The 18580-nt window shown below is 41.4% G+C and overlaps 1 protein-coding gene across 5 annotated transcripts in view; it reads right to left on the bottom strand.

Annotated features, from left to right (window-relative positions):
* Positions 1–521: 521 nt before the first annotated feature.
* Positions 522–18580, bottom strand: part of TMEM100 (transmembrane protein 100) — a 122829-nt gene continuing 104770 nt past the window's right edge. For all 5 annotated transcript variants that reach the window (XR_011318431.1, XR_011318432.1, XM_069752454.1 and 2 more), the window contains one exon: positions 522–4402. Coding sequence is in view for 3 of the 5 variants with exons in the window: in XM_069752454.1 (XP_069608555.1) it covers positions 3932–4336 (405 nt within the window). In the remaining 2 variants the exon portion in view is untranslated. The remainder of the gene's footprint in view (positions 4403–18580) is intronic.

Genomic DNA, 18580 nt, shown 5'->3' with positions numbered 1-18580 from the left:
CTGATTCTAAGGAAGGAAGGCTGCCGGTTAGTACCAGGGCGCGTCAGAGGGTAAGTATAGCAATATTTTTTATTTTAATTCTTTATTTTACACTTAAATATGGATCCCAGGGCCTGAAGGAGAGTTTCCTCTCCTTCAGACCCTGGGAACCATAGTATCCTATTGCACTGCATTGGGTTTCGTGTTTCGGCCGACCCCGACTTTTCTATAGGATCGGCCGATTTCACTCGACCCGACTTTTGAGAAAGTCGGGTTTCGTGAAACCCAACCCGATCCTATAAAAGTAAAAGTCGCTCAACCCTAGTTACGGCTCTTGGAAGAAGAGGAGGAGAAAATGAAAAATGGAAGATCGCCCAAGGGTGAAGGGGTTAAAATCCATATATAATCGACATGGAACACATGCAGATTATGTCATAATTTTTAATATGCGTTGCAGCAAAATTTTCTACAAAATCCTCTAAAATTACCAACAAGGTAACCTGCAAAGAAAAGATTTTAAATGCATTAACAAAAAACACAGCTTTAATAGCAGCACTATTTTTTAATAAAACATATATCTCATACAAAAACAGACCAAAAAGTGCTAGGTTGAATAAGTTTATCGTTAATTTACAAAAGGTGACACATTTAAGTATAAACCACATTTAAGACAGAACAGAATTACAATTAGCCATCTAAATACAATGTAAATACAACATGAGTAAAAAAAATCTACAAGTACCACCAATATCATTCACTGCAGCAAAATGAAGTACTGACATCCAAGATTTGATTTCAGACCTGTGTTTCAGACACTAGATTAGTTTTGTTGCACATTTAGTCTCATGGAATAATTGCTACAGCTACGGACATTTCATCCTTCATTGGATTTCCCAGATACAGTTTTGATTATCTGCAAAGCTGAACGTTTCTATAAGTCATCTGAATGCATATTAATTGTGGAGACGGAAAAAAGCAATTGTAATGTTTGCCAGATATGCCATCACTGGGAGTTTCTACAAGTGAGAAATAAAGCTTGTTAGACACAATTCATAATATATTCTATGTACAGATATTGCAAAGAACAGGTTTAAAGGCATTCTACTCTTGGATCAATATTGTTAGATAACAGGGATGTAATATACGTAGCGTAGTAATTGCAAATGTCTATAATCCCTGGTGCCTAATAAAGCCCAATGGACCTACCCCTACATAAAAGGACACCAGTATGATGCTTGGGCATGCTCTACTTGGAGAGGAGCACATAAAGCCCATTGACCACATTACTACCTAGGAGGACACCAGCATAATGCTTCAGGAGTACCCACTTAAGAAGGCCCACATAAGTTTCAGCATATACACCACTAAATAAAAGGACATCAGCATGATGCTTGGGGAAGATCACCTAAAACCTAATGGTTTAATTACTACATATTAGAACACCACATGATGCTTGGTGAGGCCCACTTAAAGCCTTATGGTCTCATTACTAGATAGGAAGACACCCCATAATGCTGTTGGAGGCCCACTTAAAGTCTAATGGCCCCAATACTACATAGTAGGACACCACATGTTGCTTGGGGACGCCTACATAAAGCCTTATGGTGCCATTACTACATAGGAAGACATCCCATAATGCTTTTCAAGGCCCACTTAAAGTCTAATGGCCTCGATACTACATAGTAGGACACCACATGATGCTTGGGGACGCCTACATAAAGCCTTATGGTGCCATTACTACATAGGAAGACATCCCATAATGCTTTTGAAGGCCCACATAAAGCCTAATGTCCTCCTTACTACACAGTATGACACCACATGATGCTTGGGGGGCCCTTAAAAAGTTTTGTATTAGGGGCTATGGAGCTTCAAGTTACACCTATTAAAGGGAATCTGTCAGTAGGTTCAACCCTCATATTCCGTCTATATGGGCATGCAGGTCATAGGAAGTTGATTAAATCAATACCTTGATATCTACGATCAGATGTCTTATTCCAGAGAAATCCATGTTGTCCTTAATATGTACATGAACTGTTAAGATCTAATGCATGACAGATCTTCTAAAGAATCTGTTTACAGAGCTTAATATTAATGAAAGAAGGGGCATTACCAGTATAATATGTAGATCAGGAAATTCTCTTGAAGATCTGTGTCCAATCTATAGATCTTAACAGTATATTAAGAAAAACACAGATTTCTGTGGAATAACACCTCAGATTGCAGATATCAAGGAATCATTTTATTCAGATTTTTATGACCTACTTGCCCATATAGACGGGTTAGGGAGGGTTTATCTGACAGATTACTGTTAAATAGAATACAAGGGAGATCATCTAATCCTCCCACTTTTTAACATTAACTGTTTCCCTTTTAGAAGTCAATAAAATAACAGTAATTTCATTAGCTTTGAAAATCCGGTACAAGTTGGGTTACATGGAAACTAGGGACATTCAGAGGGTCTTTCAGATAAGATTTATTAAAAATAATTTTACAATATCAACTAAATGTCTGCCGTCTTGCATAGTGAGCTACCGTATATTTGATTCACCCATGACACTATGGAGAATTCTTCCAAGTCTTTACTGTAGGACTATAATACCAATTTTCTATCAATTTTGAAAAAATTACACACGTGCCAATTTGAAGATCGCATAGGTAAAGGGGCAGAAAGGAAAAGGAGGTTAATGAAAAATCAATGGTACTATACGATTCAGCTTACCCCATCATAGAATCTATTACTTTCTGAGGAACAGCTCTAGCAGAGGAACGAGGGCAGGTGGGGAGGCTGAAGTTGTTGTTGGACCCATATTAATTTTGCTATTTTCCTTCCACAGTCAATATCCTAGTTATTACACAGTATGATTATGCTGAAATGTCATCCACATTTACCAATAGGTTTAGTATAATAATTACAATAGAGATGAAGCATCTACATGGGGATTACCTACAACTTGAGGTATTCTGGTTCTTGCTTCTAACGTTTGCACTTGGTAATTGAAAGTGACAGGGGGACAATTGGAAATACAAAGAAGTTGTGACTGCATAATATATTAGATCCTACCTGAAATATCTCTTCTGTGAAAGTCTCGCTTTTACTTAGAATATTTTTTATAATATTAGAATAGTATGCGTATATTGCCAAACCCTCGTAGCTGAGATTCGCACACTTCACAAGTATGTTCCTGTGCCGATAATATCTATTCATTTTTAATACCGTGTATCAACTCTAGGCTTAATATAATTATTATGACTAGTGTCTATAAGTATATTTGTGCAAATTAGTCATGAATCACTCATTAGGATGTAATTGTAATCCAATGATACATCTAATAGGCTTCTAACATCTTTACAACTATTATTACATTATTCATGTGCAGTTCACCTCATTGATTTCAGTTTAATGTGGTTTGAGTTATAACAGAGGAGTCAACATCCAAAAACCCGATGGCTGCTGCTACTTTACTATAGTCCACATTAAAAAATGACTTACTATCACAACCTGCCTAACAAAACAAAGTAAACTTAGGCTATGTGTGTGTCCTATTTTTCCAGCAAAAATGGACAACTATTGGGCAAGAAATGCTCCTGTTGAGGAGGTCATTGGCCTCTACAGTGAATATAACACTGGATAGAAATAAAAAGCAAGTATGTTCATAACATTAACATTGCTGCTCTGGTTACAGAATAGGTGAATAAAGAAAATTTGAATCGACCAACCAAATATTGCTATTATAATCAAAAGTCCTCATAACAACCAACCTGCATGGCACAATGTCAGGAACTGTATGAGAAATGCACTGACCCTAAATGTCAAAATGAACCCTATCATACTCATCACAACCTCAGCTCAATGCATAAGTAAATGCCAAAGCTCAATTGTTTAAAAAATGTCCAATCTGTCCAACCAATGCAGACCAGTTTCAGTCCATATCATTCAAGATGTCCTCCACCATTAAGCAAATAAACTCCTTTGGTTTGCCACTAATGCTGTCTGGCTCTCTCTCCTTTTAGCTCTCTTTTTCCGTTGCCTTATTTTCCAGCACAACGCACTGGAGCAGACCAGAAGAAGTCCAGAAGAAAGTAGGACCAGCCCAAAGACAGAGATAATGGATCCATGAGAGTTGAAACTGTAAGCCACGGCTGTGACTACAATGCCTGCTATTAGAATAACCACTCCAAAAGGGATAGTGCAACGATAGCAAGATAGCTCTGCTCCACCAGTTGCTGCAGTTAGTTGGGTTTCATTCACTCTTGGAATAGTTGTAATGATGCAGTCATTGGCACGCTTCTCCACCATCATAGGATCTGAAGACTTTGGAGAACCCAAAAGTATATCTTTGATAGGCTGCTCCATCATTTTGATTCCATCAAGTTTGAGGTGTGAATTTATGCAACTTCTTTATTCGGTCCAAATCTAATTAAACTGTGCAAAGAAAAAACATCAATGAGTTAAATACAATCCACATATAATATATAAGCATATCATGTAATTCTACATCTAAGACCAAAATATGACAAGGATGTCACACATGAAATAGCGTACATATTTATAGCATTAGATTTAGTTGGGGCTGGAGTATGAAGCTGTCACCAGGTATTTCCCATATAAAGTAGGGCCAGCACCTGTAAGCCTTCATATACAGTATTCTAGAATGCTTACTATTAGTGTTGAGCATTCCGATACCGCAAGTATCGGGTATCGGCCGATACTTGCGGTATCGGAATTCCGATACCGAGATCCGATACTTTTGTGGTATCGGGTATCGGTATCGGATACATAGGGATCTGTAAAATAAAGAATAAAAATAAAAAATATTGATATATTTACCTCTCCGGCGGCCCCTGGACTCAGCGCGGGTAACCGGCAGGCTTCGTTGTTCAAAATCAGCGCTTTTAGGACCTGAGAATCACGTCCCGGCTTCTGATTGGTCGCGGGCCGCCCATGTGACCGCCACGCGACCAATCACAAGCCGCGACGTCACCGCAAGCTATTGACGCGCTCATTTTTAAAAATGAGCGCGTCAATAGCTTGCGGTGACGTCGCGGCTTGTGATTGGTCGCGGCCACGCGACCAATCACAAGCCGCTATGTCTTTCAAAGCCATTAACGCGCTCATTTTTAAAAATGAGCGCGTCAATAGCTTGCGGTGACGTCGCGGCTTGTGATTGGTCGCGGCCACGCGACCAATCACAAGCCGCTATGTCTTTCAAAGCCATTAACGCGCTCATTTTTAAAAATGAGCGCGTCAATAGCTTGCGGTGACGTCGCGGCTTGTGATTGGTCGCGGCCACGCGACCAATCACAAGCCGCTATGTCTTTCAAAGCCATTAACGCGCTCATTTTTAAAAATGAGCGCGTCAATAGCTTGCGGTGACGTCGCGGCTTGTGATTGGTCGCGTGGCGGTCACATGGGCGGCCCGCGACCAATCAGAAGCCGGGACGTGATTCTCAGGTCCTAAAAGCGCTGATTTTGAACAACGAAGCCTGCCGGTTACCCGCGCTGAGTTCAGGGGCCGCCGGAGAGGTAAATATATCAATATTTTTTATTTTTATTCTTTATTTTACACCTCCCTATGGATCCCAGGGCCTGAAGGAGAGTTTCCTCTCCTTCAGACCCTGGGAACCATGAGAATACCTTCCGATACTTGATGTCCCATTGACTTGTATTGGTATCGGATATCGGTATCGGCGATATCCGATATTTTTCGGGTATCGGCCGATACTATCCGATACCGATACTTTCAAGTATCGGACGGTATCGCTCAACACTACTTACTATATGTCCCCAATGTGCTCTCCATAAAAAAAAGCTTTATTCTATTCACCTACGGCATGGTACGGTTGAATGGGTGTAGCTGTTCTTGATCTGGTGCCTCCTCTCTTCTTGATTCGTATGGATGACGTGTTCTACATCATCCACACAGTGTCCTCGGCATAACATTCCTGTGCAAGCGCACTTCTCAACCCTGCCGTAAAAGTAGTAAAGTACTGTAGTGTGCATGTGGGGGGAAAGGCTAAAGAACGCCGGTGCATGCGTACTACAATACTTTGCTATACCCCTGATAGGTCAGAGAACTGTGCGTGCGCAGAAGCAAAATGCAGATCACACTGTCTGGATGACGTAGAACGTGGTAACCTCAGGATGCAAGAAGAGAGGAGGCGCCAGATCAAGAACAGTGACGCCCATCAGAACGTACCACTCCATACATGAGTATAATAAAAGCTATTTTTTGTTTTATGGAGAGCGCATTGGAGACATAAGACAGCATTCTAGAAGCCTCTAAATTGAACAAACCACTTCTGCCTGCAGAATGAGTTAACAGATAATCTGTCATGAGCTTGTAACTTTTATCTACCTTTTTCTGCAGAAATTGCAGGCTGTATTGCAGCAAAGGACAAGAAAGTATTTTTAAAAGTGTCTGAAAAGCCAAGTGCCTAGAGATTTATCTATAGTGTTTGTAGCGTCTGCATCTTTGTCTTCTGCCCCTCTTCCCCGGCAGAGACATTGAGTTACTCACCACTTCAGCCTCTTTCCCATACTTCCTGCTCCGGCTGCTGATGACCGGGTTCGCACATCACACGCAGATCCCCAGGCACTGTGCTTAGGGTGCACAATCCTGAAGTGTCTGCAGCCAATGGCTGGGGGACACTCATTATTGGTTATTGGATGTTTCGCCCCCAGCAGTTCGCCCTCAGCAGTTTGCCCCCAGCAGTTCGCCGCTAGTAGTTTTCCCCTGGGTACGTTTTGCCCCCGCACATTTCGTCCCCAGCATTTGGCCCCAGGATGTTTCGCCCCCTCACATTTCACCCCTGCACATTCCACCCCCAGAAGCTCGCCCCCAGCAGTTCGCCCCTGGGTACATTTTGCCCCCGCACATTTTGTCTCCAGCATTTGGCCCCTGGATATTTTGCCTCCGCACATTTCACGCCCGCACATTTCGCCCCCAGCAGTTCGCCCCTGGGTACATTTTGCCCCTAAACATTTTGTCCCCAGCATTTGGCCCCCCAGGATGTTTCGCCCCCCACACATTTTACCCCCACACATATCTCTCTCTCTCTCTTTCTCTGAACTGCTGGGGGTGAACTGCCGGGCGCGAAACATCTGGGGGCAAACTGCCGGGGGGCGAAGTGGGCAAACTGCTGGGGGCAAACTGATGGGGGCGAAATGTTCGGGCGTGCAATGTGCCGGGGCGAAACATCCTGGGGTCCAAATTCTGGGGATGAAATGTTCAGGGGTGAAATGTACAAACATCCGGGGGTGAACTGCTGGGGGTGAACTGCCAGGGCGAAACATTCTGGGGGCCAAATGCTAGGAATGAAATGTTCGAGGGCCAAATGTACCCTGGGGCAAACTGCTGGGGGCGAACTGCTGGGAGCGAAATGTGTGGGGGTGAAATGTACCCAGGGGCGAACTGCTGGGGGCGAACTGCTGAGGGCAAAATATCCAAATCCCCTCATTATTTAAGGCACCTCCACCCAAGTAAGGTGCTTGTGCAACATAGTAAGTTTGTTCCTAAAAACACTCTTGTCAGTTCTCAGGTCCCAGTGCTCGTATTCCTGTATACCTTCCTGTCTATCAGCCGTGCCTGCCTGCCTATCAGCCGAGCCCACCTGCCTGTCTACCAGTCCGCTCTTGCTAGTGCTCAGACAGTTCCACACATAACTGCCTGTGCTCATCTTTATATCAGCCAGTCCTGCACATACCTGCCAGTGGAAATCTGTACATCAGTCGGTCCCGCACGCATCTGCCAGAGCTCAACTCTACATCAATTGGTACAGTCCGCACCTGCCAGTGCAAATCTGTTCACCAGCCACTCCTGCACACAACTGCCAGTATATATCTGTACATCAGTTGGTCCAGTCTGTATCCATGGTTCCCATATTCCTACAGTGCCTGCCTGCATTTACTATTCCTTCCTCCGGGCCATCCGTGCTACCCATCCCTTGGGAATCAGCTGCCATATACCCAAGGTCAGTCCTGGTATACCACCTGGTCCCACCTCCTTTGGTGAGACACCAAGTTCCACTACTCTAGGCTTTCCTTGGTCCTCGGCACAGTGGTTCCGCCATCCAGCTTGTTACATTGTGGTTTGTCTTAAAGAGGTGATTCCAGAATATATTATATTTTTCAAACTTCCTGTATTCTAATAACTTTAAAGTAACCCCAGCCATGCCTTCAGATTCTCACTGGCTATTTTTTTTCCTCCTCTATAACTGCGTCTGTCCACTCAGTGTGAAGTAGGCCGTGCTTCAGTGCTGACATGTGACCAATGTAGACTATATTTCCCACAAAAACCTACTTCTTTTTCAGGCATGCTGCTCTCCGCCATGTACTGATAACAATAGCAACCCCTCCAAACTGTTCTGTGGTCTGCTATTGGTTCCTGAAGAAGAGCTAACAGGCAGTAACATGGTGCTGTCCACAGTTTCTAGTATATCAAGAAAATTCATTGTTCTATGACCCCACCACTCTGTATTTTGGTTTATAATCATCCATCCCCTAGTTCTGTAAGTTTCCCGATATATTTTCCTAGTCATGAGTAAGACTGTCTAGTGCAGTTGACGGGGTTATGTCGACCATGTAAATTTTTCTTTTGTATGCACTATATTTTCTTTTGAAAAAGAAAAGGAAAATCCAGTCCTGTTGAGCCGGACTCCAATTTTTTCTATTTTCCTTGATGTGATGCCAGGGCGAGGCCGGTGTGTGAGCCCCAGGTGGATGAGCATAGAGAAACTGGGTGAGCTGGAATCAAGTTCCCAAATTTTTAAAATCTGACCAGTGTCACTTTCCATGGTAATAACTCTGGAATGCTTCAACAAATCCCAGTGATTTTGAGAATGTTTTTTAGTGGCACATTATACTTTATGACAATGGTAAATTTAGGTTGATATGTTTGTTTATTTACAAAAAATATAAAAAATTACAAATGTAAAAAAATTTGCAGTTTTCAAATTTTGAACGAATATCCCTTTAATCCAAATAGTCATACCACAGAAAAACATTAATAAATAACATTCCCCTCATGTCTGATTTACATCAGTACCATTTGTAAAATGTTATTTTATTATGTTAGCCTTTTAGGAAGTTTAAACATGTAGCAGCAATTTTTCATTTTTTCATGAAAATCTACACAATGTATTTTTTTAGAGACCTATCCAGGTCTGAAGTGACTTTAGGGGTTCAATATATCGGAAAACCCCAAAAAAGTGATACCATTTAATAAACAGCACCCCCTGGCATATTGAAAACTGCTGTCGGGTAGTTTATTAACAATTCAGGTGCTTTTCAGCAATTAATGCAAAGTGACATAACAGGAATGAAAAAGTGGATTTTTACCAACTAAATGTCACTAGCTTCTGAACAGGCCGCTATAGCCGGCAGACTCTAAGGGCGCTATTTGGTCGTGAACTGCCATGGCAAACATCAGGATCACACATTCATGATTTTGGTTGCCAAAGGGGATAAAGAGGAAGCCCCACACTCGGTTAACCATTTATATGATATAGTCATTATTGACATTAGCATCTAAGGGGTTAAACAGATATGGACGGTGACAACACTGATCGTGGCTTATGCAGGAAATTGTCATCTATAGTGTACAGCCGACAGCTGCTAGATTGTCACCTGTATCGGGATGCTATTCTTTTATACAGTTAGGTCCATATATATTTGGACAGAGACAACATTTTTCTAATTTTGGTTATAGACATTACCACAATGAATTTTAAACTAAACAGTTCGGATGCAGTTGAAGGTCAGACTTTCAGCTTTTATTTGAGGGTATCCACATTAAAAATGGATGAAGGGTTTAGGAGTTTCAGCTCCTTAACATGTGCCACCCTGTTTTTAAAGGGACCAAAAGTAATTGGACAATTGACTCCAAGGCTATTTCATGGACAGGTGTGGGCAATCCCTTCGTTATGTCATTCTCAATTAAGCAGACAAAAGGCCTGGAGTTGATTTCAGGAGTGGTGCTTGCATTTGGAAGGTTTTGCTCATGCAGTATTCAACAAGAGGATGGCACCTCTAGACCTGAGATATTTAATAGAGGGGGCTACAAAACCACTAAACTTCAAGAAGGCTAAATTCTATTGGCTAAGAGATGATCTTACTGCCATAAACTGGGACAATGTCCAGAGAAATAAAAGTATGTATAGCAAATGGGACACTTTTATAAGCATCTTGAACAGGAGCTATGAACAATGGGAATAAACAAGCTAGAAATAGAAGAAAACCACTATGCTTAAAAAGAGTTGCAAGAGGAACACAAACTGACAAAAGGAAAACATTTAGCAATCTAAAGCTATAAGGGACGTAACCAGGGATTACATAATTATAGGGCAAAAAGGGATATACGGCACTCCTGGTGAGCAACTGCGGTGCTCATGTAGGGTTCCAACCTGTAATCAAATAGTAGTAATAAACTTGGCACTCAGATGGCACTAGATTTATTGACGACATTTTCTGCATTTGAGATGGACCAGTGGATTCACTGACAGCCTTCCACACATACATTAACAGCGTATGGCCAGAGTTACAGTCCATGATATACCATTTTTTCACCAAAGAAATTGACCGCAATATATGACTACATTTTTCAAGTTACCACCCCCTGACTATGAAAAAGGCCATACCCTCATCTCAGTTCAGGAGGGTTGATAGAATAGTATCACAGGCGCATACTAAACAAATTATACTAAAGGAGATGAAGGACAAGTTACGGGATAGAGGTGACACAGAGAAAGTACTGGCAGCAGTACAAAATACATGACCAGTGGCCTCTACATCCAAGGCCAAGAGACCTTTCTAATGACCTTTTTATTCATAGACCTGAGACTGGGATAAGGGGGCATCCTCTACGTCTGGAGGAAAGAAGGTTTAAGCATAATAACAGACGCGGATTCTTTACTGTAAGAGCAGTGAGACTATGGAACTCTCTGTCGTATGATGTTGTAATGAGTGATTCATTACTAAAATTTAAGAGGGGACTGGATACCTTTCTTGAAAAGTATAATGTTGCAGGGTATATATACTAGATTCCTTGATAGGGCGTTGATCCAGGGAACTAGTCTGATTGCCGTATGTGGAGTCGGGAAGGAATTTTTTTCCCCAATGTGGAGCTTACTGTTTGCCCAATGTTTTTTTTTTTGCCTTCCTCTGGATCAACATGTTAGGGGTTATTAGGTTAAGCTATGGGATGAACAAGATAGACTTAAAGTCTTCCTTCAACCTTAATAACTATGTTACTGTACTATGTTCCCCACCCATCACCTGCGCTGCCACAGCACAACAAGTAGGTGTGCTTATCATGGCTCTATCCTACCCACCACTGATGTCACATGGGTATCCTCCCCTCTCTGAAGGTCCTGGCTGCTGCTCCATCATATGACTCCACCCCCTTTTTACATCAAGCAGGTTCTGGTGGCACAACACTGCTTTCCCAGGTCATTTCCAGCTCAATGCCTAGATAAGATGGCCACTGCCATTTTCCACAGCACCAATCTTCTGCAGCAATTTAGATAGCACCCCTACACAGTGCTGTTTTCTCTTATGATCAGAAGTTGCCATATGGCAATGAGATTTTATTTTATTTATCCATCATCTTTCAGTTTGCTGTCCTTAAGACTGTCAGTCTAAGGCTATGTGCACACGTAGGCAGGGTCCTCTGCGCGTTCTCCCGCAGCGGATTTTATAAATCTGCAAGGCAAAACCGCTGTGGTTATCCATGCAGATTTATCACGGTTTGTCTTGCGGTTTCCGCTGCGGGTTTTACTCCTGCACTTGTTTTACTATTGATGCTGCATATGCAGCATCAATAGTAATGTTAAAAATAAAAAAAAATGGTTATACTCACCCTCTGATGTCCCGATCTCCTTGGTGCTGCAGGCGGCGGTCCGGTTCCAAAGATGCTATGCGAGAAGAACCTTTGTGATGTCACGGTCATGTGACCGCGACGTCATCGCAGGTCCTGCTCGCATAGCAAATCTGAGACCGGACGGCCGCGTGCAGCGCTGAGAGGTGAGTATATCATTATTTTTTATTTTAATTCTTTTTTTTTTACAAAAATATGGTTCCCAGGGCCTGGAGGAGAGTCTCCTCTCCTCCACCCCGGGTAGCAACCACACATTATCGGCTTACTTCCCGCATGTTGGGCACAGCTCCATGCGGGAAGTAAGCGGATCAATGCATTTCTATGTGTGCAGAATCGCTGCGATTCTGCACAAAAGAAGTGACATGCTGCGGATTGTAAACCGCTGCGTTTCTGCCCAGTTTTTCCCACCTCATGTGCACAGCAGATTGCGGTTTCCATAGGTTTACATGTTTACTGTAAACGCAATGGAAACTGCTGCGGACCCGCAGCATCAAAATCGCTGCGGTTCCGCAGTAAAAGCGGCAACGTGTGCACATAGCCTTATACCCTATATGGTACATTGGTCCACTGTGAAAGGTACAGGTCCATTTGGTTCTAGTACACTTTTCCATAATTCTGCATTAGGACATTATAAGTAACACATTTTTCCTTCCCACTAAGTGGACATATCCCTTCCATCTTTGCATATAGCTTCTACATCCTGTTTGGAAGTCTTATGTATTGACAGTATTAAAACCATTGCTAATTCTCTCTTTTTGGACAGGCTTCCATTGTGATATAGGCTTGTGGGACCTCCGTCCAGATCCTATATGATATCCTTTTGACCTACCTGAATTCATTGTCATAATATGTACTTTCGGAGGAATTTGATTCCTCGCATTTCTGAAAAATTATTTTGATGCATTATCGCTGTATCCTGCATTGTTAATTTCCTTATATGTGGCGTATCTATTTATGCTACTTTTAATTTTTATTTTATTTTGTCATTTATTACTGTTTTTGTATGTTTTTACACACATGAAGGTCTAAATAGACCGAAACGTTAATTTGTCGATTGACAATAAATCTGTTTTAAGCTTATACAGTTCTGAGTGCCAAGTTTATTGCTTCTATACATTGTAGGAAGAGAAATAAACTGTGAAATTGAAATTTCATTACCAAAGAAGGTAAGAATAATCTAAAAGTAAACAGTAATACATTATTTTTAAGGGGACAAACACTATAATTTTTGAGTCCGAGTGAAGTGGTGGAAGAGGATGAAGGAAAGACCAATCTATTAAACTCCTTCTCCCTTCTACTCTACAGTATTTACACAAGAAAATCCCATGACACATGACATGATTAGGGATACCATAAATTGTCCATTAAATGTAACCTGCTTAAAGGGAACCTGTCACCTGAATTTGGCGGGACCAGTTTTGGGTCATATGGGCGGAGTTTTCAGGTGTTTGATTCACCCTTTCCTTACCCGCTGGCTGCATGCTGGCTGCAATATTGGATTGAAGTTCATTCTCTGTCCTCTGTAGTACACGCCTGCGAAAGGTAATCTTGCATTGTGCAGGCGTGTACTACGGAGGACAGAGAATGAACTTCAATCCAATATTGCGGCCAGCATGCAGCCAGCGGGTAAGGAAAGGGTGAATCAAACACCTGAAAACTCCGCCCATCTGACCCAAAACTGGTCCCGCCAAATTCAGGTGACAGGTTCCCTTTAACCCAGCAGGAAGTACTGCACTACCTCAAAAAGAAAATCGATAGACAAATCAATGCGCCTGGATGGCATACACCTCCAAGTACTGCAATAATTAAGCACTGTGACAGAACAATCCATTATTTCTAATGTTCAATGATTCTAAAAATAAAACAGTCTTTACCAGAAAACTGGCACATAGCAAATATGGGGCGAATATTCAAAAAGGGGTCAAAAATTGAACCTGGAAACTATACGTCTAACCACTACTTTTGAACAAACTCTTTTCTAAGAAATGCTGTTCTGAATTATCCTAATAAAAATGACCCCATAACCAAACATCAACATGGGGTCAAAAGTTATCTGTCTTGTCAAACTAAACTGATAAGCAGATATAAGGAGGTTAGAACCAGACTGACCCAAGTAAGGCTGTGGATGCTAAGAAAATGAGCAAACACCCTGCAGTAAATAAATAGGAATAGTGCATGAAAATAATATAAGGTACTTGGGTAACATAATTTTGCTAAAAAAAAAACATAAAAGCCATCCCACCATGTGACGGTGACCCTATTTGGGATGGTACTAACTCAAAACAAATAAGGGCTTGTCCTCACTTTTCTTTGAGCTGGACATTGTGTTTATATAGCTCCCAACTGCTGGGTGTCCATTAGTTGGGACCTCAGTCCTTCTTAGCCCTTATTCATATAAACATCATTAGACACATGGTAAAGGTACCGTCACATATAACGATATCGTTAACGATATCGTTGCTTTTTGTGACGTAACAATGATATAGTTAAGGAAATCGTTATGTGTGACAGCGACCAACGATCAGGCCCCTGCTGGGAGATCGTTGGTCGCTGAGGAAAGTCCAGAACTTTATTTCGTCGCTGGATCTCCCGCTGACATCGCTGGATCGGCGTGTATGACGCCGATCCAGCGATGTCTTCACTGGTAACCAGGGTAAACATCGGGTTACTAAGCGCAGGGCCGCGCTTAGTAACCCGATGTTTACCCTGGTTACCAGCGTAAACGTTAAAAAAACAAACAGTACATACTTACCTTCAGCTGTCTGTCCCCAGCGCTCTGCTTCTCTGCACTCCTCCTGCATCCTGTGTCAGCGCCGGCCAGCCGGAAAGCACAGCGGTGACGTCACCGCTCTGCTTTCCGGCTGACCGGCGCTGACAGTGCAGAGGAAAGCACAGCACCGGAGAACAGACAGCGGAATGTAAGTATGTAGTGTTTGTTTTTTTAACGTTTACGCTGGTAACCATGGTAAACATCGGGTTACTAAGCGCGGCCCTGCGCTTAGTAACCCGATGTTTACCCTGGTTAGCGGGGACCTCGGGATCGTTGGTCGCTGGAGAGCGGTCTGTGTGACAGCTCTCCAGCGACCAAACAGCGACGCTGCAGCGATCGACATCGTTGTCGGTATCGCTGCAGCGTCGCTTAGTGTGACGGTACTATAAGGTTTTAATACTGGAGGTTAGTACCATTCCAAATAGGGTCACCGTGACATGGTGAGATGGCTTTTACATTTTTTATCAAAATTATGTTAACAAAGTACCCTATATATTATTTTCATGCACTATTGTTATTTATTTATTCACCGGAGGGTATTTGCTCATTTTATTTTTATCTTAGGTTTTGTCTGCTTAGTGGCCAGTGTGAACATTCGCCTACATACTATATGTACACCAACTTACATTATAATTCATTGCTTTTGGTTTTTGTTTAATGCTGTGGATGCTGTCTACTATTCAAAGGCATTTCATACAGTACCACAAAAAGGTTAATACATGAGAGCAATAGGACTAGGGGACAATATGCGTAATTGGCTAACATCTAACTCAGTAATAGGATACAGTGGATGGTTAATATTGAAACACACACTAATTGGGTACAAGTTATGTACAACAGGGATCAGTATTGGGCCCTCTTCTTTTCCAAACATTAATTATCTTGTAGCACGTATACAGTGTAGAATTTCAATATCTGCATATGATACTAAACTCTGCAGAGTAATGAACACAGAGGAGAACAATTTAATACTACAGAGGGCTTTGAATAAGCTGGAGGCTTGGGCTGAGGTCATGCGTTTTAGCTTTGAAAATAAAATGAACAATTAAGTAATCAATGGGAAAACACTGGGTATAAAAGTCATTGAAAATATCTTAATTGCTGGGTGTACAACAAACTCAACTTTGGCAACCAGTGCCAGGCAGCTGCTGCCAAGGTAAATAAAATCATGGGATGCACTAAAAGAGCCATACATGCTCATGACAAGAACACAGTTGTGCCTCTATTTAAGTGAATAATGTGGCCTCACTAGCGTACCGGGTACAATTTTGGTCTCCAGAATATTACAAGACATTGCTGAACTAGAGAAAAGTGACCAAGGTTTTCCACCAAGGTTTGCATGTTAATGACCAGGACAATTTTTACAAATCTGAACTGTCCTTTTATGAGGTAATAACTCTGGAATGCTTCAATAGATCTTTGTGATTCTTAGACTGTTTTTTTCATGACATATTGTACTCCATGATAGTGATAACATTTATTTGATATGACTTGCGTTTATTTATTATTGTAAAAAAACAAACAGACATTTTGTGAAAATGTTGAAAATGTCATAATTTTCCAACTTTGAATTTTCAGGCACTTCAATCAGAGATATGTCACAAAAAATACTTAATAAGCAACATTTCCCACATCAGCACAAAATTTGGAACCAAATGTTTTTTGTTAGGAAGGTATAAGGGTTAAAAGTTGATCAGCGATTTCTCATTTTTACTACACCATTTTTTTAGGGACCACATCACATTTGAAGTCACTTTGAGGGGTCTATATGATAGAAGATACCCAAAAGTGACACCATTCTAAAAATTGCACCCCTCGAGGTGCTCAAAACCACATTTGAGAAGCTTATTAACTCTTCCAGTTGGTTCATATGAATTTTGGAATGTGGAAAAAAAATGAACATTTATTTCAGATCCACATTTTTTTATTTTGACAAGGCTAACAGGAAAAAATGGACCCCAAAATTTGTTGTGTAATTTCTCCTGAGTATGCCGATACCCTATATGAGGGAGAAAACTACTGTTTGGGCACATGGCAGAACTTGGAAGGGATGGAGCGCCATTTGACTTTTTGAATGCAAAATTTGCTGGAATTCAATTGGTCGATGCCATGTCATGTTTGGAGAGCCTCTAATGTGCCTAAATAGTGAAAATCACCCACAAGTGACACCGTTTTGGAAACTAGATCCACTAGGGAACTGATCTAGATGTGTGGTGAACACATTGAGCCCTCAGGTGCTTCACAGAAGTTTATAACGTTGCGTTGTAAAAATAAAAAAAAATCAAACTTTCCCCCACAAGATATTGCTTTTTCACAAGGTTAACAGGAGAAATTGCATGATACAATTTGTTGTGCAATTTCTCCTGAGTACGGTGATATGCAATATGAGGGAGAAAACTACTGCTTGGGCGCACGGCAGAAATTGAAAGGGATAGAGCGCCATTTGACTTTTTGAATGCAAAATTTGCTGGAATTCAATTGGCGGATGCAATGTCATGTTTGGAGAGCCTCTGATGTGCCTAACCAGTGAAAATCACAAGTGACACTATTTTGGAAACTAGATCCCACAGGGAACTGATCTAGATGTGTGGTGAACACATTGAACTCTCAGGTGCTTCACAGAAGTTTATAACGCTGCATCGTAAAAATAAAAAAAATAAAAAAAATTCTCCTCAAATATGTTTTTTAACACAAGATATTGCATTTTCATAAGGGTATCAGGAGAAATTGATCCATACAATTTGTTGTGCAATTTCTCCTGAGTATGCAGATATGCAATATGAGGGAGAAAACTACTGTTTGGGTGCAGAGCAGGGCTCGGAAAGGAAGGAGCGTCATTTGACTTTTTGAATGTAAAATTTCCTGGAATCATTAGCCGACTTCATGTCCCATTTGGAGACCCCCTGATGTGCCTAAATAGTGGAAACCCCCCACAAGTGACCCAATTTTGGAAACTAGACCCCTTAAGGAAAGTATTTAGATGCATGGTGAGCACCTTGAACTCCTAGGTGTTTCACAGAAGCTTTTAAAATTGTGCAAAGCTCAGAAGGGAAAAGGCACCATATTCGAGTTCAGATTTTGATGGAATGGTTAGAGGGTGCTAGGTCATATGGGCACAGCCCCTGAGGTGCAAGAACAACAGAAACCCCCTATATGTGAACTCATTGTACAAACTACTCTCTCCAATGAGTTCATGTAGGGCTGCAGTGATCATATTGACGCCACATGTGCCTCACATAATTTTATACCATTGAGCGGTGAAGAAAGAATAAATTACATTTTTTCCACTAAAATGTTGTTTTAGCCCAAGTTTTTAATTTTTCTAAGGGCTAATAGGAATTTTTTTTACAACAAACTGAGGTCCATTTTTCCTGAGTGCACCAATAGCCTACCTCCCTACATGTAATCGGGAAATATTTTTCAGGCACAGTGAAAAACTCAGAAGGTAAGGAGTGCCAGATTTTACTGTTATGGTTTGCATGTGCCATGACCCACTGCGAGAGCGCATGAGGTGCCAAAACAGCAGAATTCCACATAAGTGACCCCATTTTACAAACTACACCTCTCAATGAATTAATCTAGGGGTGAATTGATCATATTGACACCACAGGTGTGTCACACAACTTTATACCATTCGATAGTGAAGAAAAAAAAAATTAAATTTTTACCACAAAAATTTTGTTTTAGCCCCAGATTTTAAATTTTCACACAAGAAATGGGTAAAAATGGCACCAAAATCTGAACGATAATGAATGATACCGCGCTTGAGAGTAAGTAATCTAGAAAAATGCCTGGAGTGATACAAATGGGGTAGTGCAATGTTCACCCCGATATGGACCCCAGGTTATAATGCTGGAGATTCTAATAGCAGGGATACACAAAATAGCCTGAAAGATAAATAGATAAATACAAGTCCCCTAAAGGCTCATATACAAAAGGTACTGCTTAGGATATTGAG

Source organism: Ranitomeya imitator, chromosome 2 (assembly GCF_032444005.1).
Source record: "Ranitomeya imitator isolate aRanImi1 chromosome 2, aRanImi1.pri, whole genome shotgun sequence".
Classification (NCBI taxonomy): Eukaryota; Metazoa; Chordata; class Amphibia; order Anura; family Dendrobatidae; genus Ranitomeya; species Ranitomeya imitator.
Note: the sequence above shows the minus strand (reverse complement) of the source record. Positions and strands in the feature narration are given on the sequence as shown.